The sequence below is a fragment of the Paramisgurnus dabryanus genome, chromosome 6 (genome assembly GCF_030506205.2).
Source record: "Paramisgurnus dabryanus chromosome 6, PD_genome_1.1, whole genome shotgun sequence".
Lineage (NCBI taxonomy): Eukaryota > Metazoa > Chordata > Actinopteri > Cypriniformes > Cobitidae > Paramisgurnus > Paramisgurnus dabryanus.
Genome location: NC_133342.1, coordinates 7,186,882 through 7,212,954, shown reverse-complemented (window position 1 = coordinate 7,212,954; position 26,073 = coordinate 7,186,882). Strand labels below are relative to the sequence as shown.

At 38.3% G+C, this 26,073-nt stretch overlaps 1 protein-coding gene across 1 annotated transcript; it reads left to right on the top strand.

The window, feature by feature from the left end:
* Positions 1-677: 677 nt before the first annotated feature.
* acss2l (acyl-CoA synthetase short chain family member 2 like) lies at positions 678-25,537 on the top strand. The gene is made up of 18 exons (XM_065262381.1): positions 678-887; positions 1,018-1,213; positions 4,663-4,754; positions 5,547-5,650; positions 8,194-8,266; positions 11,326-11,401; positions 13,737-13,812; positions 14,463-14,600; positions 14,741-14,911; positions 15,082-15,215; positions 18,615-18,747; positions 19,013-19,069; positions 19,177-19,257; positions 19,346-19,454; positions 22,399-22,467; positions 23,327-23,503; positions 24,246-24,320; positions 24,829-25,537. Exons 1-18 carry the CDS (start codon positions 755-757, stop codon positions 24,954-24,956), a joined length of 2,022 nt encoding a protein of 673 aa, XP_065118453.1. The 5' UTR covers positions 678-754; the 3' UTR covers positions 24,957-25,537.
* Positions 25,538-26,073: the final 536 nt, after the last annotated feature.

Below are 26,073 nucleotides of genomic sequence, written 5' to 3'. Positions count from 1 at the left end.
AAATGTCAAACAAAGGGGTGGGGGCAGTGAAATCCAGAGTTGCGAGAGATGGGAAATGAATCGAAGCATTCTATCAGGAACCCATTTACATTATTATATAAGAGGATTTCTTTTGTTTTTTTTTTTGATAAAATTTTCTTGACATACTTTTAGACTAAGCTAAGCACAGCCAAGTGTGTTTACTTAGGTAGCCTATAGTTCAGAGACCAGCTAAATCGGACAAAACCTCTTTCTGGGGACACCCATAGTTGTCTATGGTATGTCCTCGTTTTCATATTTGGTTAAATGTGTGTGTACAGTTTTAGACTTTAGACTTCGTGGGGGCATTTGAAACTGTCCTCACTATCCGAAAGGCCCATAAATCTAATTTGGTCAACAGGTTTGTGTGAGGTTGGCGTCTAGCTAGTACGTATCAGGATTTCGGTATGAAAACTGCTGTGTGTGTGTGTGTGTGTGTGTGTGTGTGTGTGTGTGTGTGTCTTTTTTCAGTAAACATGCAGCCTGATTCTGGTCAGCCCCTGGGCTCGTGCTGCACCTCCTATTGCAGTGGGATCAGCAGCCGAGCTGTTGCTCAACCAATCAAAAAGTAGGAGTGTTGAATAAGGCACCGTGATTGGTGGTGGAGGAGGTGCTGAGCAGACTGGGATAGATTAAAGGGTGGGTACCACATGCAAGGCCCTAATAAATTGCTTCATACAGAGAGGAATCTCTTGTAACGCAGATCATAGGGATTGCTGTTTCAAACTGTTCAAACATGGTTGTTCCAGGGCCCCAGGAACCAGCAGAGAACATTTACTATCCACCCGATGGACTGTTTATGGATGCACATGTGCCAGACCTTGATGCATATCATTCTCTATACAAAAAGTCTATTGAAGAGCCTGAAGGTACAGTATGTCAACTTATGATGAGAGTCAGAGCTAAATTGTAACTGTGCATCTGCAACAGAGAGACTTGGTTATAATAAGATCAATGCAAAAATGCAATACAAATGTGTTTATTTGAAATGCATTGCAGAATTCTGGGGAGATGTGGCACAAGAGTTTTATTGGAAGAAGCCTGCCTCAGGACAGATGTTACAGTATAACTTTGATGTTACCAAGGGGAACATTTATGTGAAGTTCATGGAGGGTGCAAGAACAAACATTTGCTACAACGTTCTTGACCGAAATGTGCATGAGAGGAACCTTGGAGACAAAGTAGCATACTACTGGTAATGACTGCACTATTTTAATTCTTATTATATGCTTAAAGATGCATTGTGTAACTTATCTCTTTACAGAGATGCAATGGTGGTTAAAGACCTTATAGGGAACTGTATTGTTTTTATTACCTAAGAATAAGCCGTTTTAATCTACATGGAAGTCACCATTTTGAGCCACCATGTTCCTACAATAGCCTAAAATGGACAAACGGTTCGGTTTCATTTTATCATTACATTGTCTTAGACGATGATGTGTTTGTCCTATGGTGACTACCGTAGCTTCTCTATGCGTTTCGAAAGAGAAGGAGCTGTAGACTAAGCCATTGGTTGCATATCACAATCTCATCACTAGATGATCTCCACACAGCACCTTTAATTTAAATACAGTAAACAGTGATAAGAAAGCTCCTATAAAGATTGCATCACCCTAACATCAAAGACATTCATCAAAGGTTCATCAAAAAAGGTTCCTCACAGCGATGCTATAGAAGATAAATTTTTTAGATAATTAAAGAAACATTTCTTTCTTAAATGCTTATAATCGAAATAACTTTTTCACTACAGAGAACCTTTTGCTAAACAGAAAGGTTCTTTGGCTGCTTTTTATGGAACCATTTAACCAAAAATGGTTTGTCTATGTCAGTGGTTTTCAAACTGGAGGCCGCGAGATGGTGCCAGGGGGGCCCCAGTTTTATGACATTTTGTAAAATACATTCATTTATCATGAATTCTGTGTATTTAAACCTAAAAAATAATAAGCCAACTAACCAACAGCTCTAATAGGTATAATTTTATATGTTTTGTTTAATTAAAATATTACATTTTAAAACTGTTTTTGTCATAAATTTTCTTTCGGGTCCACCACTGGTCTATGTCACCGTAAAGAACCATTATTGTTAACTCTTTTCCCGCCAACAATTAAAAAAAAATATATATATAAACATACAAATATATCTAATGAAATAACAGACCCTGTTTTTCAAACAAACAATAAACAAACAAACAAAACAGGAAAAAAACGTTTCATCCTATCTATATCTTTTCTCTGCTTTAAACTCTTAAAATTGTGTATTTTTCTTAAAAAAATTGTTATATATATTGTTTAATATTGTTTCTTCTTTTGTGAATTTTGTTAGAGATCAGATTAGGGCTGGGCAAAAAAATCGATTTTTAAAGAGCAGAATCGATTTTTTTTTCATATTTATTTCTGCAAACATTGAACGGAGGAATGGAAGCATTTTAGATTTTGCAAACAAGACTGTTGTGGCTTTTAATTTCTTTTTATTTATTACCCACTTGTAAACTGCTGTTCACTGTTCTTTTTTATTAATATAGTATGTGTATTAAATCTATATTCATTGAGTTGAATCGAGAATCGAGTATAAAAACCTACCTGAGAACCGAAACCGGAAATTTAATTGAGAATCGGAATCCAATCGATTTGATAGCTTGTGAATCGAAATCGAATCGATCTGGAACATCTGAATCGATACCCAGCCCTAGATCAGATTCAGAACAATTATCAAAACATACCAAGTTTAAAATTTGTAAATAACGTTTCATACATTTTTCAAACAAATAAATGTAGTGGATAATTGCGGTATTGCCAATTAACATAAAAATACTTCAGAAACACATTTTTATGCAAATGTTTTCTCTTAATTGACGAAATAACTCGTTAATGGCAGGGAAAGAGTTAAAAGTGAAGTTATTGTAATCGTGATGTTTTGGCATGAAATTTTGTTCATAAATCTCAAAACTGATGCTTTGAAATATAAATAGACTTTTCAACAGTGGGTTTCAGATCAAAACTTTTACACGTTTTTAAAAATAGATGCGCTTAAAAGGTTCTTTACGGTGATGCCATAGAAGTATTTTTGGTTCAAGAACCATTTAGTCAAAAGTCCTTAGAAGAACCAAACTTTTTTACATTTTTAAACTTTTTTAAACAGAAGATTAAAAAAAAGTAAAAAAAAAGTTCGCCCAAAAATTAAAATTCGGTCATCATTTTCTTACTCTCACATTGTTACAAACCTGTATAAATGTCTTTGTTTTGATAAACACAAAGGAATATATTTTGAGGAATGTTTGTATCCAAACTCATCATAAACCCCCATTCAATTCTATAGTAGGAAAAGAGAATACTATGGAAGTAAATAGGGCCTCTGATTTTTTTGGTTACAAACAAACCTCAAAATATCTTCCTTCGTGTTCACCAGAACAAAGAAATGTATACAGGTTTGTATCAACATGAGAGTGATTAAATAATGACAAAATTTAAATGTTTGGGTGAACTATCCCTTTAAAGGTTCTTTATGGAACCATTCAGCCAAAAATGTTTTTATATGGCATCGTGAAGCACTTTTATTTTTAAGATAATACTCGTACAATGTTTAAGGGTGAAATGTGACATATGCTTTACAAATTTTGTGAGTTGAGGATGTTCAACTTGGATTTATAGAAGTTTGCATGATACATCTTCTCAGGACAGATTTCTGGCTGTACTTCCTACAGTAATCCAGTCTAGACTGTCTTCTCTGGCACATTAGATAAGGTGGTTTGGCAGACAGATCAGTTCGTATAGCCGGTAAAAAATAACAACAGCAAGCACGCAGAGCAAATACTTCAGTAAGACATTAACCAACAAGTGGACACGTGCAGAGGTTAAGCCACTAAAAGCAGGTATAAACAGTACTGTGCAAAGTCTTAGACCATCATGCCACCATTAGACAACCAGATACAGGAAATTTGTATTCGGTAGTCAGTATGTGACCGTAATCATTTGTATGTCAGATGTGACCTTCTTTTACACTCAATAGCAGGAACCTGCAGGATCTCTAATCCCTAATTTCTATTTGAAGGACTTCAGTCTCCTCAAAGGAGGTCATGATATGTTTAGTGCCAAGAGAGGTCAAGACTAAATACTGACTTTTACCTGAAGATGTCATTTTGTTCTGAATTTGTTTATTTTTTATTTGTATATATAAATTTCCTGTATTGTAAAAACAAAGCTGGTGGTGGCATAAGACTTTTGGACAATACTTTGAGTTTATAACAATATATCTAATATATAAACATTATTAGTGCTTATGAGTGTGTGAAAAGATAGACTGCAGCAACCGCACAGCAGTGCCCTGACAACTACAATTTCATCTTAACAGGGTCATACACATGCATGCACTTCTCACATTTTCTTCAGAAAACACAGAAATACAGACTAAGGTGTTATGTTAGTAAGTAGGTTGGCATATGTTGGTCTGCTGAGTTGACTCTTCTTTTGCTTATACAATAAACAAGGCCAAACACATAGCTGATAGACATCCAAGTATAATATGGGCAGCACTGCCAAAGACGCCTTATCTATTCCAGTTAAAATGAGACATATGAAGGCAGGCATTCAAATAAGGTAAAATGCATTGTTATAAATTATTTTTTGACAATATCATTGTTTTCTCCAGGGAAGGTAACTCACCTGATCATCACCTGACCATCACCTACAGTCGGCTGTTGAGAGAAGTGTGCCGATGTGCTAATGCTCTAAAGCTGCTGGGTAAGAACTTTATCTAGAAAATATACCTGCAAATATGTGAAAACCCAGCTAAAGTATAAAATCATCCTGCATAACGTGAAAATATAACCTTGATATCTTTATTGATATTGACTGAGTAAGGTCGTATCAAAGATTGGAACTTCATCATTGAGTAATCTTAGAGGGCAGTGTTCTTCAACCCCGGTCCTCGAGGACCCCCTTCCAGAATGTTTTAGATGTCTCCTAAATTAACACACTTCATTTAATTCATTAGCTTGCTAGGGTGACATTCTGGAAGGAGGCTGATGAGTTGGTTCAGGTCTTTTAAATAAGGAGACATCTAAAACTTTCTGGAAGGGGGTCCTCGAGGACCAGGGTTGAAGAACACTGTTACAGAGAGTTAAAAAGTAACATTGAAGCAGAGTTAAAAACTGCAATCTGTAACTTTATCATCACCATCTCTGTTTGAAACCTAAAATTGCATAATTTTTCTTAACTTAGGTTTAGTTGTTATATAAACTCATTATGGTGATCAGTGTTTGTTTTAGTTGAACATTACTCTACGCTGTAAAAATGCAGACCTTTTTTCAAAACAAAATATATTTTCATGTTACTTTAACTTATAAAAACAAGTCGAAATATCACAGGTAATAACTTGAAATAATAATGTGATCAATGCTGAAAATAGTGGGTTAATTTGACTTGCAAAACCAAGCGGTTTTTACTCCATGCTGAATTTTTTTTTACATTGTATGTAGGAACTATGACCTCTTGAGTTTTTTCAAATCTTTATGTTTTGTGTCTGTGGTCCAGGTGTAAAAAAGGGGGACAAGGTGGCCATTTACCTTCCCATGATTCCAGAGCTGGTATACACAATGTTGGCCTGTGCTAGAATTGGGGCAGTTCACTCTATTGTGGTAAGCAAAACAATGATTTTTATTAAACTGCAGAACTGAGTCACATTCACTTACACTTACTATGTATTTACCATTAATTCAGTGACTTGGAGTGCATTCAATGTATACAAAGTAAACCATTACATTGGCATTGATATTACCGTGTTCTACTTTTTAAACCACGGCAGCCTCTTAAATTAATTTTGTGACTATATTGTCTCTAGATCAGTGATTGTTTCCTTTACATATGAGCATTAAACAATGCACACATGTTTACATATCTGTGATCTGTGCTAAAATAAAATGAATGGTTAATATATGTATTAAAGAACCCATATCATGCAAAAAAAAAACCTTTACAAGGTGTTTGGACATAAATGTCTGTTGGCAGTGTGAACAACCACCCTACAATGAAAAAAAAAACACTCACTTTTTTAATCCCCATAAAACTAGAGCAGTCTCAATAGACATGCTGTTTTGATTATCTTGTTAATGTGATGTCACACTGACAAAGCCCCGCCCACGGCCACTGACTGACTGGTTAATTTTACCTAAAAGCTTTTTTAAATGTGTTTGTTAGCAGCACTAATGTGGCTAAAGATACTATTGTCCCAGACTGTATTCATAGAAATCAGATCAGATTTTTAAACAAAAGCGCTCACTGTCTGTTGGTAAGGAAATTAGGAGCTTTAGCTCATTTGCATTTAAAGGGCATTTTGGACATGATGTAACAAATGATTTGTGGGGTATTTTGAACTGAAACTTCACAGACACATTCTAGGCACACCTGAGACTTATATTACATCTTGTAAAAATGGACATAAACTGTGCCCTTTAACATATAGATACTGCCCATTTGTATGCCACTGATATATTGTTTAATTTATTGTTGGTCTGACATTATACTACTACAAGGTCTTTTTCTGTCCAATAAGGGGGGAAATTTGACTTTTAATAAATTAGCTACACTCTTAGAACGAACGTGTTAAAAATCCACCCATCTCTGTGTTATTATTAAAACAACACATTGTGTGTTACTTTTAACACATCCTGTGTTATATTTTAACACAAAATTAACACAAAATGACACATAATGTGTAAAAATGACAAATAATGTGTTAAAAGCTTAACGCACAAAGATGTGTAAAAACTTAACACATCCTTTCTAAGAGTGTACATATTAAACTTTTTAATTCTGTTTTTTATGAACATCAGGGTCAGTTCTAGTTTAAAATTGTATGTGATTTTAAGAATGGTTTAAACTTTGTCTCAGCTCTAGCAGTTATATTGTTAATATGAATTTAATCAGTGTGCCCTCATTTACCCCACCAGGACTATTTTTACCAGCCAAGACTCTCCTGCCATGTAAAGGTTATAGCTGAAGTAAAAATATCACAGGCACTTTCAATCAAGTATTTAAAGTATTGAAACTATTTGATGTATAGATGATGACCCCATTTCAGCCAGCCCATTGTTCTCCTTATTTGCTTTGGACAGGGCACTCTTAAATTATATTCAAAAGTGAAATGCTTTTTCCTATCACAGCTCAATATTCAGATAAAATACTTCCTTTATCAGTGGTTTGAGATCTGCCCATATGAAAAACGTGCACTAAAATACTATGTAAGTGCACTTACTAGTGAATATACAATTTCACATTTTCATTTCATACTTAATATACAAAAAAATTGGTCTATACCTATTAAAATAAAGCACATTACACCCACCCTGATCTCTTTACATTGGCTTCCAGTCTTTTGCAGAATTGATTTTAAAATTATTTTAATGGTGTATAAATCCTTGCAGGGACTTGCACTGGCCTATCTTTCTGAGCTTTTATTTGAACACCAGCCCGGACGAACTTTGAGATCAGCAAATAAGAACTTACTAAAAATACCAAGGACTCATTTAAACCAAAAAGGAGATCATGCTATTGCCATTGCAGCACCAAAATTATGAAACAGTATGCCTAACAATATTCGAGACGCACCGACTGTACAGGTTTTTAAAACAAAATTGAAAACACATTTGTTTTCTTTAGCTTTTAGTATTTGACACCAACTACTTTATTTGCTATTTTTGCTTTTGGTTTTTTTATTATAAGTTGCCATTCTTAGATAAGTATTTGTAATGTATGTTCTTTTAGTATTTGTAGCATTATTGTGTATTTGTTTTTTAATTTAGTTTTTTTTATTGTGAAGGACATTGGACAACTTGTCTTGTTTTAATAGTGCTATATAAATAAACTGCCATTGCCATTGCCAAATGTAAGAACATCTAAGTGTATTACGAGACCATTGATTTCAATATACTGAAAATCAATTAAAGTTTTTAGTACATTGAAGTATATATATTTTTACCTGGGGCTGTAAAGAAGTTTGCTATTACTTTCTAAGCAAAAAGATGTCAAAAAAAATCCCACTACCTTTTATTGAAGGAGGGATTGGCTTCTACCCAGGTGAAAAAGTAGTACACTTCAATAATGTACTTAAAGCGCTTTATTTTTGACGCACTAATTATGTACTTCGTATTCTAAAAATTCTTCTCCTGTCTTTCTTTGTCAGTTTGCAGGCTTCTCCTCAGAGTCCCTGTGTGAGAGAATCGTGGATGCTCGGTGTAATATACTGGTAACAGCAGGTAACTATCATAGAGTTTATCCTATAGCATCATCTTAACAGAAAGAAGTTATTCATTCTCTTTATTACACGGCTCTCAAAAAAATCCAAAGAGTCCACACTTTGATGACATCACGTAGTCCAGACTTTAGGGAACCTTGATGCGAGTCCACGTGGGTGCACCAGAGTCGTATTTTGGGACAGACTCGAGCATCACACCGGAAATAGGTAGGGAGGTTGCCCGTCAGTGTGAACTCCTCCCTTCCGTCGTCTGATTGGTCTGATTGCCCTTTCGCAAGACTTCTGGGTTGGCAAAGTGCGCAAAGCCTGCTGCAGTGCAGGCTTCACTGAAGACCGCATCAAGGGGGCAAAGGAGGCGCTGATGAGCACACTTCAAAGCGTAAAAATGACAGATGGGACACCTTACGGACTTGTAGACTAAGCGAGAACGCGCAATTTAAGGCCACTAGACCGAAAGTCCACATGAAGTGCGCCATTTGGGACAGGGCCTTTGACCCTTGAATATTTTGAGTTTACTCACTTTATTTGCACGTGAAAGCCGCGCTTGAAATTCTAGTCATTGAGACATTCACACAGAAAATCGCGTCATTGGAGGGGCTTCTGCAACTCCGCTCGCTTCCTGTAATCACGTCACTACTAGAGCAAGCTCCTGATTGGGTAACGTGGCATGTTTTTCCGCCATAGTTAAAAATTTTCAACTTGCGTGTTTTCCGCAGCAACGCTCAATTCATGCCATTCGCGCGAACTAGACGTGCAAATGAGGCAGAATCGCGCCTACAGCGCCACGCTTAACACCTCAATTGTGCCGCGAGACCTTCAGACGCGCGTCAACACGTCTTCACATCGACTTAACATTGAAATCACTAATGGTGCATTCCCACCAGCCGCGGTGGAGGCGACAAAAAACGCACTATTCACGCGTAGTTGGACGCTTGAACATTTCAAGTCATTCGAGACATTCACGTGGAAATTCGCATCATGGGAGGGGCTTCTGCGACTTAGCTGAGACACTCCGCCACTCTGCTCGCTTCCTATAATCATGTCACTACTAAAGCAAGCTCCTGATTGGGTAACGTGGCATGTTTTTCCGCCATAGTTAAAAATTTTCAACTTGCATGTTTTCCGCAGCAACGCTCAATTCACGACATTCGCGCGAACTAGACGTGCAATTGAGGCAGAATCGCGTCTACAGCGCCGCGCTAAATGCCTCAATTGTGCCGCGAGACCTTCAGACGCGCGTCAACGCGTCTTCACATTGACTTAACATTGAAATCACTAATGGTGCATTCCCACCAGCCGCGGTAGAAGCGACAAAAAAAACGCACTATTCGCGCGTAGTTGGACGCTCGAACATTTCAGTTCACCCGCTTCATTTGCACGTGAATGCCGCGCGTGAAATTCTAGTCATTGAGACATTCACACAGAAAATCGCGTCATGGGAGGGGCTTCTGCGACTCCGCTTGCTTCCTGTAATCACGTCACTACTAGAGCAAGCTCCTGATTGGGTAACGTGGCATGTTTTTCCGCCATAGTTAAAAAATGTTCAACTTGCGCGTTTTCCGCAGAAACGCTCAATTCATGCCATTCGCGCGAACTAGACGTGCAAATGAGGCAGAATCTCGTCTACAGCGCCGCGCTAAACGCCTCAATTGTGCTGCGAGACCTTCAGACGCGCTTCAACGCGTCTTCACATTGACTTAACATTGAAATCACTAATGGTGCATTCCCACCAGCCGCGGTAGAGGCGACAAAAAAACGCACTATTCGCGCGTAGTTGGACGCTTGAACATTTCAGTTCACTCGCTTCATTTGCACGTGAATGCTGCTTGTATAATTCTAGTTATTCGAGACATTCACGTGGAAATTCGCATCATGGGAGGGGCTTCTGGGACTTCGCTGAGACACTCCGCCACTCTGCTCGCTTCCTATAATCATGTCACTACTAAAGCAAGCTCCTGATTGGGTAACGTGGCATGTTTTTCCGCCATAGTTAAAAATTTTCAACTTGCATGTTTTCCGCAGCACCGCTCAATTCACGACATTCGCGCAAACTAGACATGCAAACGAGGCAGAATCGTGTCTACAGCGGCGCGCTAAATGCCTCAATTGTGCCGTGAGACCTTCAGACGCGCGTCAACGCGTCTTCACATTGACTTAACATTGAAATCACTAATGGTGCATTCCCACCAGCCGCGGTAGAGGCAACAAAAAACGCACTATTCACGCGTAGTTGGACGCTTGAACATTTCAGTTCACTCGCTTCATTTGCGAGTGAATGCCGCTTGTAAAATTCTAGTCATTCGAGACATTCACGTGGAAATTCGCATCATGGGAGGGGCTTCTGGGACTTCGCTGAGACACTCCGCCACTCTGCTCGCTTCCTATAATCATGTCACTACTAAAACAAGGTCCTGATTGGTTAACGTGGTGCGGAAATCCGCCGAAGTTCAGATTTTTAAACTTGCGCCTTTTCCGCGGCAACGCTCAATTTGTGCGGAACGTGCCCTCCGCGCCATGTGTACCGCGCAGCAGGATGCCTAATTGCATCTTTGCTTTGACTTAACTTGTTAATCACTCACGCTTGCCGCGTCTAACGCGTCTGGTGTGAACCCTGCATTACGCTTGACGCCTGTACCGCGTCTGCTGTGAACGAATCATTACTTATTAAAGGTGCCATAGAATAAAAAACTGTATTTACCTCGCATAGATAAGTTCTGTACATGATAATGGAGCCTTAAACGCGTTTGTTTCCTCAATTTTATGTAAACCTCCTGCATGCAAAAGACTGCTGGAAAACAAGCCAATCTCAACATAACACCGACATCTACTATTGACATTAAAGTTACATTTTGCACCATCTCATGCCCCCAGTTTGAGAACCAATGCTGTAAATCATTTAAAACCAGCAATCACATGGGAGCTTGTCATGATAACATAGCTTTGGTCAATTATTTGCCCAAAATGCTTTGGGTTGAGGTCTAAATCAGCCCTAATTTAACACCTGTTCTTTCTCTTTTTATTCATGCGTTTGCTTTCTCTTTGTGTGTACGTGACCCACAGATGGTGTTTACAGAGGTGACAAACTGATCAATCTGAAGAAGATTGCAGATGAAGCTCTGGAGCGTTGCAAGGGGAGGTACATCTTTTTTTTTTATATCCTCTTCTTTTAGATAAACTTGACTTAAATGGTTAGTTCACACAAAAATCATTTACTCACCTTCATGTTGATCTAAACCTGTATGTGTTTCTTTATTTTGTTGAACACAAAAGAAGATATTTTTAAACATAGATGTTAAGCCCCCAGATTCCTATTGACTTCCACAGTAGGAAAAACAAATACTATGGTAGTCAATATGTATAAGAAACAGGTTTAGATCAACACGAAGGTGAGTAAATGATGACAGAATTTTCATTTTTGAGAAAACTATACCTCTAAATCCCCTAACTCAATCTGCACCAAACCATCAGCTGTTCCAGTGTCACCCATTTGGAATCTATCAAGGGTTGCCGGGCAACAGCACGGTTTTAAAGCCTCCTTTTCATATAGCTATTATGATGTGTGATAAGAGACATCAGCATCACAGTCCAAAAAAACACATGTTACAGAAACATGAGAGCGTGGTGTGCAACGTGTCACCAGATGGTTGTTGATAATTATTTCTGTGCATCAGGTGTTTATGGTTATTACTCAAACCATTGACATAATGCGATGATATGAATACCAATAACAGACAGGTAACATTTTTGCCATTGCATCACTATTACTATTTATATTTAGGCAGCCAAACTGAATTTAAAAAGTAAGAAGAACGGCAATCAATCCAGCCCATTCTCATGATTTGCGTATAAATTGAAAAGTCATGCAATACATACGCCAAATTCCAATTTTGCGTGCATATGATTGGCCAGTCCTTCCCGTTTACTTAAAGCAACACCAAAGAGTTTTGGCTCTTTGCTCCCCCTACAGGTTAGAAGCGTAATTGTCCATTACCCACTGTCATAAATACTGAGGCATAGCTGGTTCTGATTGGATTGTAGGTCTGCCGTAAAGCAAGTTTTTGTAGTATTCACTCGGACAACAGGACCGCTACCCGACCGTTGGAAACTTCTTTAGTGCGGTGTTGGCCGATAGAGGGCTGCAAAGCGAATGTGAAAGTGCCATTCACCCTGTTTTGAGTGGATGAACCACTGAAACTGTTTTGGAAGCGTTATTTTAAGGTAAAAAAAAAAACTCTTTGGTGTTGCTTTAATGTGGCGCATTTTTTCGTGTTGTATTGGTTTATCTTTTTTTTTCATTTTTTTTACCATTGTCGCTTGGGTTTTTGTTACATTAAATGACATCCTAGTCCAGTGGTTCTCAAACTGGGGGCCCTGAGATGGTGCCAGGGAGGCCCCAGTGTAATGACATTTTATAAAATATAAAAATGTATCATAAAATTCTGTGTAATTAAATCTCAGAAAAATAAGGCTACTCATCAACAGCACTACATTGTATAATTTAATATGTTTTGATTTATTCCAATTCCAAAAAATTTCACAGTAAATGACTGTCAATTCACAGTAAATTACTGGCAACCAGTTGCATTACTTTCACAGGAAGGTACAGTATGTAACTTCACAGTAAATTACTGTCATGCAGTTACTGTACTTTCACAGTATGTTACTGTGTCATTTTTACAGTAAATACTTGTGAAATGACAGCTGTATACCGTGATCTTACAGTAGTTAGTCCTCCATATTACTGTGATTTAGCAGTATGTTCCTGTAGTACTACGTTATTTAACTGTGAAATTACAAGTAATGTATTTTAGATTACTGTGATATAGCAGCATTATCACATAGAATAAATGTATTTAGCCATTAAGTTACAGTTCTTTGGAAGGCATGAAGGGATACACCATACACAAGGGAGGCCGTACGCCAAAAAAGTTCGAGAACCACTGTCCTAACCCAAATCTAAACTCAACTCCAAGCGACTACGGTTTAAAAATAGACAAAAACATGGAGGAACCTATATGTTAAATTACATCCTAAAGCAAATCCCAAATCTAACCCCAAACCAAAGTGACAGAAAAAAACCCAGCCAAAAAAAATAAGAAACCAATACATAAAACGACACGAAAAGATGCACTTTATTAAGTGAACGGGAAGGACTGGTGTATCATATGCACGCAAAAATTTGAATTTGGCATATGTATTGCACGACTTTACACACTACGTGATATATCAATCCATGAGAAGTGTAAGAGACAAAATATTTGATAGAGACAAACTGCTGCCAAGATGTTATATTACTTATCTAAGCTATATCAGAGTTATGATTTTTGCTTGTCGAATGATAAAAGTGATTTTAGAGCGGTTTCATCATTTGGGTATCTTGAATATGTCATCAGATGTCTGAGTCACTGTGTGCTACAGTTTCTTGTTAATCTGATCATTTTTACTTTTTGATCCTTTTCTCTTTCTCTTAGCATATGTGTTCAAAAATGTGTGGTGGTGAAACATCACGCCTTCATCACAAACACTGACGCTTCCAACAAACTACAGGTACAGTAGTTCATAAAGAAATTATTATAACATATTTATAAAGCAATATATAATAAGAGCTCTTGTACATCATACACGCGTCTAGAAACATTACTGTCATTTCAACCATACACTGTAAAAAAAAGGTACAAGTTGGATCAACTTAAAAAAAAAAATTAAAACTTTTTTAGATGTAACTGCTTTTAGGTATTTTTTTAAGTTGATCCAACTTTTTACAGTGTAAACGAGTGCAGTACATAGTGAAATGAGACAGCGTTTCTCCAGGACCATGGCACTACTGAACAACATAAATCAACACAGAGCAAAAGACTAGAAAAAGTAAATTTTTAGCCTAGCAACATAAAGTGCATGTGTGCAACCTAGTGCCAGACAAGAGACAAATGCAAGACAGTACAAGACACTACAGTATGCATAAAATAAATAATAAAGTAGCGCCAACCGATGCAATATGGCTCTGATTACAAAAGAGAATGAGAAAGAGAATATTTTTTGCAGCAGAAGGTAATAGCATTAAACAGTACTGACAAGTTTTTGATATAAAAACAGTGTTGAGACATGAATGGATGTGCAAGACCATTATCAGGTGTTATGGGAGAAAGTGAATGAGATATCTTCACCAATACAATGAAATAAACCTGTGTGTGCTTTAGACCTCATGGGATGTTGAGTGTGATATTTGGTGGGATGATCTTCTGGATGGGTTGTCAGATGAGTGTGAACCAGAGTGGATGGACTCTGAAGATCCTCTTTTCATACTTTATACAAGCGGCTCTACAGGAAAACCCAAGGCAAGTGACCATTCACCTTTCAGCCCTAAAGGGATAGTTCACCCAAAAATGAAAATTCATTTGAAAATTCCAAGTATATATGCCTTATATTGTGCAGTATGCAAGAAGGTTCTTCCCCTCATTCATTTTTCTCTGTACAGGGGGTTGTTCATACTGTTGCTGGCTACATGCTTTACACATCACTGACATTTAAGCATGTGTTTGATTATCACCATGACGACGTGTACTGGTGCACTGCAGACATTGGATGGATCACAGGCCACTCCTACATCACATACGGGCCATTAGCCAATGGAGCAACAAGTGTGCTCGTAAGATCTGTGGTCACTTTATATGCAAAATCATTGGTTGCGTGTTTTAGTACATTTAAATAATGTTTTTATTAGTTATCTTTATGATTATTAGTGATTTAGCACTGACTGGTTGAAGTCTATTGAAATAACACGATCTGTGAATGTGTGTGTGTGTGTGTGTGTTGTAGTTTGAAGGTGTCCCAGTTTACCCTCATGTGGGCAGATTCTGGGAGGTCATTGAGAAATATGGAGTCTCTAAATTCTACACAGCACCCACTGCTATCAGACTGCTGATGAAATATGGAAGAGAACCACTACAGCAGTGAGCACACACACACAACACACACACACACATACACATACCAACAACAACAACAACTCCTGCACACAATAACAAACACATACAGTCACACACGTGCGCAATCAATAAAGACAAACACATAACCAAACCTGCACATAACAACAGTCAAATACAACAACACCCGCACGCACACAACACACACACAACAACAACTCCTGCACACAATAACAAACACATACAGCCACACCTGCACCCAACCAACAAAGAAAGACACACAACAACAGACACATAACAACCAAACCTGCACACAACAACAGTCACACACAACATCACCCCCCCACAAACACACACCAACTCCTGCACACTCAAACACACAACAACACCCGCACACAAAACACACAACAACTCCTGCACACGATGAGAGAAACATACAATCACACCCGTGCATGACCAACAGAGACACACAACAACAAACACATAAGAACCAAACCTTCTTACAACAACTGTCTCACACAACAACACCTACACAAAACAAACACACTCAAACACACAACAACACCCGCACACAACACACACAACAACAGACACAAAACATCCAAACCTACATACAACAACAGTCACACACCACCACCACCACAATCAAACACAACAACACCGCACACAACAAACACATACAACCACAACCGCATACAACAAATACAGACAAACACATAACCAAACCTGCACACCACAACAGTCACACACAACATCACCCCCCCACACACACCAACTCCTGCACACAATAACAAACACATAACAACCAAATCTGAATACAACAACAGTCATACACAACAACAACAAGTGCACACAAACACACATTCCTGCACACTATAACAGACACAAGCAACCACAACCACGAACAACCAATACAGACAAACACATTACCAAACCTGCACACAACAACATTCACACACAACGACATCCGCACACACACACACACACACACACACACACACAAACACACACACACACAACCACACAAATACAGACAAACACATAACCAAACCTGCTAACAACAACAGTCACACACAACAACACCCGCACACACACCCACGCACACAACTCCTGGACACGATAACAAACACATACAACTTAACCCACAAAGAACCAATAGAGACAGACACACAACATCAGTCACACACAACAACAACAACAACACCTACACACAACAACAGGCACACAACACACACACAACTCCTGCACATGATAACAAACACATACAACCCCACCCGCGCACAACCAACAGATACAGACACACAACAACAGACATATAACAACCAAACCTGCATCCAACAACACCCACACACACCAATCACACTCAAACACACAACAACACCCGCACACAAAACACACAACAACTCCTGCACACGATGAAAAACACATACAATCACACCCGTGCATGATCAAAAGAGACAACAACAACATCTACACAAAAACACACAACAACAACAACACCCGCACACAACACACACAACAACAGACACAAAACAACCAAACCTACATACAACAACAGTCACACACCACCACCACAACAACACCCGCACACAACACACACACAACAACTCTTGCACATGATGACCAAGACATTCAACCACACCTGTGCACAACCAATAGAGACAGTTACACAACAAACACACTCAAACACACAACAACACCCGCACACAACAACTCCTGCACACAATGACAATCAAATACAACCACACCCCTGCACAACCAACAGAGACAGTCACACACCCACAACAACAGGTGCACAACACACAACCAAACAAACAAACAAACAAACAAACAACCAATACAGACAAACACATAACCAAACAAAAACAGTCACACACAACAACACCCGCACATAGAAATCACACCTCCTGCACACAATAACAAACACATACAACCACACCTGACTACAACAAATACAGTCAAACACATAACCAAACCTGCACACAACAACAGTCACACACAACAACAGTCACACACAACAACACCCACACACACACGATACACACACAACAAACACCAAATCAAAATGTCCCCATAATGTCACAAAAATACTGGTCCCCACAACGTGATAATTACCAGGTACACACACACACACGAACACGATAACAAACACATACACCCGTGCACAACCAACAGAGACAAACACACCAACAGACACAAGACAACCAAACCTGCATACAACAACAGTCACACACAACAACACCTACACACAACAATCACACACCTGCACACGATGACAAACACATACAATCACACCCATGCACAACCAACAGAGACAGACACACAACAACAGACACGTAACAACCAAACCTGCATACAACAACAGTCACACACAACAACAACACCACCTACACAAAACAAACACACTCAAACACACAACAACACCTGCACACGATAAAAAAAACACATACAACCACACCCGTGCACAACCAACAGAGACAGACACCCAACAACAGACACATAACAACTAAACCTGCATACAACAACAGTCACACACAACAACAGTCACACACAACAACACCCACACACAACAACCACACTCCTGCACACGATGACAAACACATACAATCACACCCATGCACTTAACAACCAAACCTGCATACAACAACAGTCACACACAACAACACCACCACCTACACAAAACAAACACACTCAAACACAAAACAACACCTGCACACGATAACTAACACATACAACCACACCCGTGCACAGCCAACAGAGACAGACAAACAACAACAGACACATAACAACTACACCTGCATACAACAACAGTCACAGTCACATAGATACACAACAACAAACACACACACACACACACACACACACACACACACACACACACACACACAGAGAGAGATAGCGTGAGAGAGAGAGAGAGAGAGAGAGAGAGAGAGAGAGAGAGAGAACGAGTGAGCGAGAAAGAGATGCCCATGCCACACACACACACACACACACACACACACACACACACAGATGCCCAAGCAACAATCACGTGTTTGTTATTAAACAATTCAGTCTGTAGCCAATATTGCTGAATTCACATTTATCAAACACAGACAGTACTTACACTAGAGATATGTTTGAATATTAAAAGCGCCATCTATTGGACAAAAATGATTTGGTGGCATAAAAAACTCTTGTCCTTCACAAGTGGATTCATTATTCTATGCAAAGACTGAAATTCCTGTATAACATGTTAAAATGTTATTTTTTAAATTATAATCTAGGAAAAACGGTGTTCCTGTAGCTCAACTGGTAGAGCACTGCGCCAGCAACCCAAATGTTTTCCAGGGAACTTGCACACTAATAAAAATATATGTTTGGGATCAAAGCTTCTGCCACATGCACACATGTAAATGTAATATTTGATCTCTATGTCTCTTTTAGGTATGATTTGTCCAGTTTGCGTGTGTTGGGTACAGTTGGTGAACCTATAAACCCGGAGGCTTGGCTTTGGTATTATGATGTTGTGGGGCAGAAGCGTTGTCCGGTTATCGACACCTTTTGGCAAACGGAGACGGTAAAACATTTAAAGCTTTACATTAAAGATCACTGAGACTACATTGCCACAAAACCTGACCAACTACACGTACATTGGTAACTGTACAGAGTGCGAGTATCCCTTGTACAGACCAGCAGGGGTCAGGTTTAACCAAGTTTAATAAAGCAGCAAGCCACTGAAGGCCAGTGTTTAACAAAATGTTCAAGTTTCAGACCTAAATTATAGGTTTTATAAAACAAGTCAAATATTCAAACATGAGATTAATTGGGTTTTGTGTTGGTAGGGTGGCCATGTTTTGACCCCTTTGCCAGCAGCTACACCTCTGAAGCCAGGATCTGCCGTAAGTCCCTTTAAATCATCTGTATATGAATTATCAAAGCAGTGCAGTAATATCTGTCATGATGGGTCAGACTAAATTTTTTCTTGTTGAAATGTGTCCCCATGCAGACGTTCCCTTTTTTTGGAGTTCAGCCCGCTATTTTAAATGAGCACGGAGAAGAATTAGAGGGGGAGGCTGAGGGCTATCTGGTGAGATCTGTATCTTAGTGTTTGATTCATCACTAAAACTGCACAACTAGGCGCAAATGTAAAAGTTAATTTGATGTTTCGCTCTCAGGTTTTCCGGAAACCCTGGCCGGGAATCATGAGGGGTGTGTATGGGAATCAGGAACGCTTCGAAAACACCTACTTCCGAAAATTCCCAGGATTCTATGTCACAGGAGACGGTAATCCTGCAGCATGTGCCATTTGTAGTAACCAATGTTGGGGAATGTTACATCATTGTATTACCTTTTATAGAAATGGCTACATTAAGAAATCTTATAGAAATGTACAACACATTAGTTACTTTAGTTCTACTTTTTCACACTGTCAGATTTTTACATTTCAAAGTGGATTTTTTCCTAACAAATTTTTGTATACTAAATTATTTTTCTCTTAAAGGTGCAATGTGTAACTTTTGACAGAAATGCATTATAATATACATAACTATATTATCAGTGGTGTATAAAGACCTTATGAACTGTATTGATTTTATTATCTTAGAATGAGCCATTTTTATCTACATACACTGCGGGTCTCCTTACATGGAAGTCACCATTTTCCGCTGCCATGTTTTTACGGTAGCCCTAAATGGTCAAACTGCTCTATAGAGCGTGTTTCATCACTACGTTGTCTTAGACGATAACGTGTTTGTCATGTGGTGGCTAACGTAGCTTCTTTATGTGTTTCAAACATGAGGGTTTTTTTGCTAGATTTTTTCCACAGTTTTCCTGCTAAAAGTCCCACATTGCACCTTTAATGGTTTTGAACTAAATCCTTACGGACTGTCATTACTGTGTCCAGATGTTTGCAGACCACAGTATCTCATACAACAGCTTTGTCAAATTTATGACATACAACAGACATGTTCCAACGAAAAAGGCTCCCAACTTTTCTGCTTTACCTGTAAACTGACAGCAAACGGTGCAAAATATTGCATTGTTTCGTTCGCCGTCTGCTTAAATCAATGTTAAATTATATATTGATAAAAATATATTTTAGTGATTGGGCAAGTGACAATACTTTTTACTGGCCCGAACGTCTCTCACACTTGCCCCGGGCCACCGGGCAGTCCTTTATGTTGAGCCCTGTCAATGCTGATGAACTTAAAGGTGCAGTGTGTAGATTTTAGCGGCATCTAGCAGTGAGATTGTGAATTGCAACCAACGGCTCAGTCCACCCTTTACAGAAACGCATAGAGAAGCTACGGTAGTCGCCACAGGACAAACATGTTGTCATCCAAGAATAAATACAGTAGTGTCAAAACGCCCTCTGTAGAGCAGTTTGTCCGTTTAGGGCTATTGTAGAAACATGACGGCACAAAATGGCGACTTCCATGTAAGGGGATGTAGATATAAACAGTTTATTCTAAAGTAATAAACACATATAACAGTTCATTTTGTTAGGTCTTTATACACCACTGGTAATATAGTTATCAGTGGCGTAGCGTCTGGGCATGCACGTGCAAATGGGCCCGTGCAAATGGGCCCGGGCCAATAGGGCCCTGGCCCCCCAGCTTTTAATAAAAAAAATTTTAAAAATTTTATTTGTGGCAGCAATAAATATATTTTTGTATGCATATCATGTGTAGTGATTTCTTATTTCTCCGTAATGTCTAATTTCTCCGTCATTTCTTGTTTGCGTTTATTATTTTTTTGCACTCCACGGCTGCCGTAGACTACAACGGCATACTTTTTTGCATGACGCATCGCCGCGCCACAAAAAAAAGAAAACACAGTGTGAGAGGTTACTATAGCGGCTGTCTACATGAACATTAAGGATGGACAAATATAAACATAAGGGGGGCCTCAAAGAGAAAAGAGAAGGTGGAGAAGTTAGTCACGAGTCAAAAACTACCCAAAACATTATTTTTTATTATAATTTAAATCTACCCTTTAAAGTAAAAAACTAAAAAGCAAAAATATTTGACTACCTTATTAAAAGTATATGTTGTTATCAGACCTGCGCGCCACAGTTAACAGTGCCAACGGGCAAGGTTGGGGGGGGGGCTTTGGCTTAAGGGGGCCCGTAAATTTTTTTTGCATATGGGCCCGGGACTCAATTGCTATGCCACTGATAGTTATGTATACTATATTGCATTTCCGTCATTAGATCCTTCTAAAAGTTACACACTTCACCTTAAAGTTCAGATTATTTATTTTGTTTGGCTTTAATCCAAAGCGACTTTAAGTGCATTCAAGTTTTATATTTTTATCCGTTTTATATATTTATCATTGCATTAGTGTCTTCTGGGAATCAAACCCAATGAGCTTTGCATTCTTAAAGGACGGTTCACATTTCCGCACGGAAAACACGACCATGCCGCTTTCCTTCTTCTCTTCAATGCACTTTCCGACAGGGCATTCTAAAAAGTTGTTTCAACCCACTATGGGGCCAACGTGCTTGGAAAAAAGAGCACCTCGCACTGCGTGTGCATTGCAACACCGTCGCTCTTTATTTGAGCGCACTTCTACATTAAAAAAAAACGTATTTGCACACGCAAAAAGTGAACTACTTTTGAGCTACACACTACCCTGAATAAGTGTTTGAAAAATAACGTTTTTTTTTTTTAAAAGTTCCTTTAAAATACGCGTCTGCCAATTGCATAAAAGCAAAATTTCTAATGAAATTTTAACATGGGTGTTATGATGTACAAAAAATTCTTAAAGGCGGAGTGCACAATGTTTGAAAGCCAATGTTGACATTTGAAATCACCTAAACAAGCACGCCCCTACCCCAATAGAATCTGGACCTTCTTTTGATAGACCCGTCCCACACATACGCAGGCAACGATGTCGGTTAGAAGACACGCCCCTTACTGCTGATTGGCTACAAGTGTGTTTTAGTAGTCGGCCCGATTCCCTTTTCCAATGTGTTTTTCAAAACTGCACACTTCGCCTTTAAAGTAACATGTTATGTATCTACTTCTGTAACTCCTAACAATACTAATAGATTTCATTATTCAGAATATTTGTCACGTCCAGTGTGAAATCCCGCACGGGTCACCACGTGGCTGTTTAAAGCAGTGTCACTAAACTAAACCAGTTACTATATTTAGACTGACCCATTGCTGTATCGTATTGCAGCGTGCTGGTAAAGTGTTGAGAGATTTTGTACTTGTGTCCTCAGGCTGCCGGCGGGATAAAGACGGATATTACTGGATCACTGGAAGAATCGATGACATGCTGAATGTCTCTGGTGAGGCCCTGAGATTTCAGTATAGCGACACCCAGTGGTTATGTAAGGGATAATGTAGAGGCAGCCGGTAGTTATTGGGAAATAAGCCCCGACAGTGTGATCAGGACCCGACGCGAAGCGGAGGGTCTTGTATCACACTGAAGCGGCTTATTTCCCAATAACTACCGGCTGCCTCTACATTATCCCGCTTATTACACGGCTACTTGCCACATAAGAAAAAAAACTGGACATGAATATGAATTTGAAACATTTTATTGGCATATTTGTTTTAAATTAACATTTTTATCCTTCCGCGAAACTTTGCACAGATGCATAAAATGATCGTAATACCTTATTAAGATCCTCTGCTTCATACTTGTCTGTCTCCATTTTTTCTCTTTTAGCCAGTCTTTGAGAAGTTTTAATGCCCATTCTGTATTTTTGTGTGTGTTGGCTTCGTAGCTGTCATGCTCTATTTTGTCAAGTTCAGTCTCAGTAAGCTGTCTGTGTCTTGTCGTGGTTGTCGAGTGTTTGTCACAAGATGGCGCCAAACAGACAGTAATCTTTATTGATCTTTATTGGCGCGGAGCGATTTTACTCGTGCAAGTAGTCCCGCTATGCGTTATTATTTTGGAGCGGTTATTATTTGAAAAGAACGAACCTGCAAATGTCTCAACTGACCAATCAGAATCAAGCATTCCAGAGAGCCGTGTAATAAATATATATATAAATAGCATTCATAATGCATCTAAATTAAATACAACACATAAAGAAAAAAATATATATACTGGATTTTACATGGATCCCAAAGTTTAGCTAGTGACAGTCATCATACTACTGACACACATGCGCAGGTGTCTGATCGTCTCTTTTCTTTAAGGTCATCTGTTGAGTACATCAGAGGTGGAGGCGGCCCTTACCGAGCATCCGTCAGTCGCTGAAGCCGCAGTGGTCAGTCGCCCTCATGCGGTAAAGGGAGAGTGTCTGTACTGTTTTGTCACGCTGAAAGACTACATCGAGTTTAACCGCACGCTAATGGAGGAACTGAAGAGGAAAGGTAAAAGATCATAATCACAAAGAATTTACTGAGCTACATATGTGGGTCAATGACGTGACATTAATTATTTAGTGTCCGTATGGTTCAATTAAATGTAAAAGGGTTAAAATTTCAAAATACATTTGCAGATTACTTTCTCTTTTTTTGAGGACCAAGTCTAAAATTTTTGGTTTTATTTCATTTTGAAAGAATATTTGGGGGATAATTGCAAAAATGTCACTTGGTATAACTAGTATTTTTTTGAATAAAAATGTAAATATATAAAAAAAAAAAATGGAATAAAATACAATCATCTAATTTTGGGTAATATGATTTTTTTTACATACATTTTTACATCATTTGGTAAAGATTATTTAGAAAACAGAGCTGTTTCAGCATATATCCAGACAAATATTACAAAACGCATTCAAATTTACATTTAGAAATAACTAAAATGATATTTTAAAATGATTTTTTTGTGATTACGCTTACATGCCTTCAAGGTGGATAAAATATTTAATATTTCTCATTCTTTGGCGCAAATGGCGGTTACACCATTTGACATTTTCAGGTCCATTCAGTCTTAACTTTCATAAAAATGGTGCATGTAATATTTGATTGCATAAAATCAGCATAAATACATGTGCATTGAAATAAACCTGATGCGAGCTTTTAAAACAAGTAAAAAAAAATTTTTTTTTGAGTTTCTCATATTTCCAAACGTGTTTTTGTCTCTGACCCATGTACGTTTGTTTTTTATCAGTAAGGGAAAAGATTGGACCAATAGCCACCCCAGATTTCATCCAGAATGCACCTGGCCTGCCCAAAACTCGCTCGGGTAATACAAGCAAACTTTTATACTTTTTCAATTTGTTTTAAACTGATAGAAGATCATGTACTTACGATCTTGCTTACTTTTAGATATTTTTATTAAAATATATACACACTATGGGGCAGTATCCCAGACAGGGTTTATCCTAATCCCAGATTAAAATGCATGTTTGAGCTGCCTTAGTTCAAAAACACATTGTACTGACGTATCTTAACATATACCAATTCCATTGTTTTGTCAAAAGCATTGTAAGATTTGTTTGTAAAAACTAATTAACTGTCCTAATATAACTTAGGCCTAGTCCTGGATTAATCTTAACCCTGTCCAGGAAACCACCCCAAAATGCAAACTATTTATTCTTGTCAGTGGAATATAAAAAATCCCTAAAAAAAGTTTTCTTTTTTTTCCCCTTCTTTAAGTGTAAATCTCATTAAATGTCAGATTTCTCAGAATTTTGGTGCTCAATGTAGTCATTTGGGCATGACTAAATCTAAATCATTCACCTGTTTTTCAGGTAAGATCATGCGGCGAGTCCTGAGGCAGATCGCTCGCAATGATAAAGACCTGGGTGACCTCTCGACCCTGGCTGACCCTAAAGTCGTGGATGTGCTGTTTAGTCAAAGGTGCGAGGCGGCTGCGTGAAGACAATCTGATATCGCGATGATTTCAAAGCTTCGTTCACATGTGTGAGCTCACCTGAGGTTAAAGACTTTGGGTTTGGGCTTAAAGTGAGCTCAGGTATTGCTAGATCAGATCATAAAACTTGAAAAAATGGTACTAAAAAGCCCTAAAAGTTGTTTACAGGCTCATAATAATATAGGGAACCATTTTAAGTGCTAAAATCATATAGCGCTACACTGAAACCATATGTTTTGTCATGTGTATGGTTCAACAGTGGTGCTAAAAATTGTTCCCCTATGATTACGAGCTTTTTAGTAATTTAGCACCATATTTTTTGAGTGCATAATAAAGATGAAAAGGTGTTAATGCTAAATTATCAAACAAAACATCGCCTCACGTTTGCCTCTAGCACACTAAACTTTATTTACAATACAATCATATTTTGTTGATTGTTTGATTCTGTCAGAAGATAGATTATGTAAATGTTTTAATTTTTGATTTATGTTTTATATATTTTCCTGTATGAAGGATGCCTTGATTTCCGTTATGTTGGACATACTTTGAATGCACTTTCAAAAGAGTTTATAAATAACAAAAACTGATGAATTGTTATTTTTATGGGTATTAACAAGTGTTTGAAAATACACATACAGTACAGTATATCATTTACATCAAAAGAAGCCTATTATGGTGAAATATGTTACTAGAAATTATCATTTTGTGAAGATCTTCAATAAATCTATTGCTCATTTGAAGGCACCCCGAACCCTTATGAATAAATGTGTAAAACTCTAGACACGTGGTGCTAAAAACATAAATAATGCTTAGAGGGGTCATAGTGCCTTTTTCCATGTTTAAGTGCTATGATTGGGTCCCCAGTGCTTCTATCAAACTAGAAAATGTGAAAAAGATCAACCTAGTAAATCATTCTGCGCAAGCATGGAAAAAATAGGTCGTTCAGATTTCGCCTGTTTTGTGAGGTAGGTAGTAAGGCCAGTTACAATAATACCGTTAAAAAATTTAACTTTAAAGCAACACTATGTAGTTTTTTTAACTTTAAATAATGTCTCTAAAATTATTTCAGTGACAGAACAACTTTTAACTGGACAAATTGTAGTTGCTGCAACCTGAGCAGCCT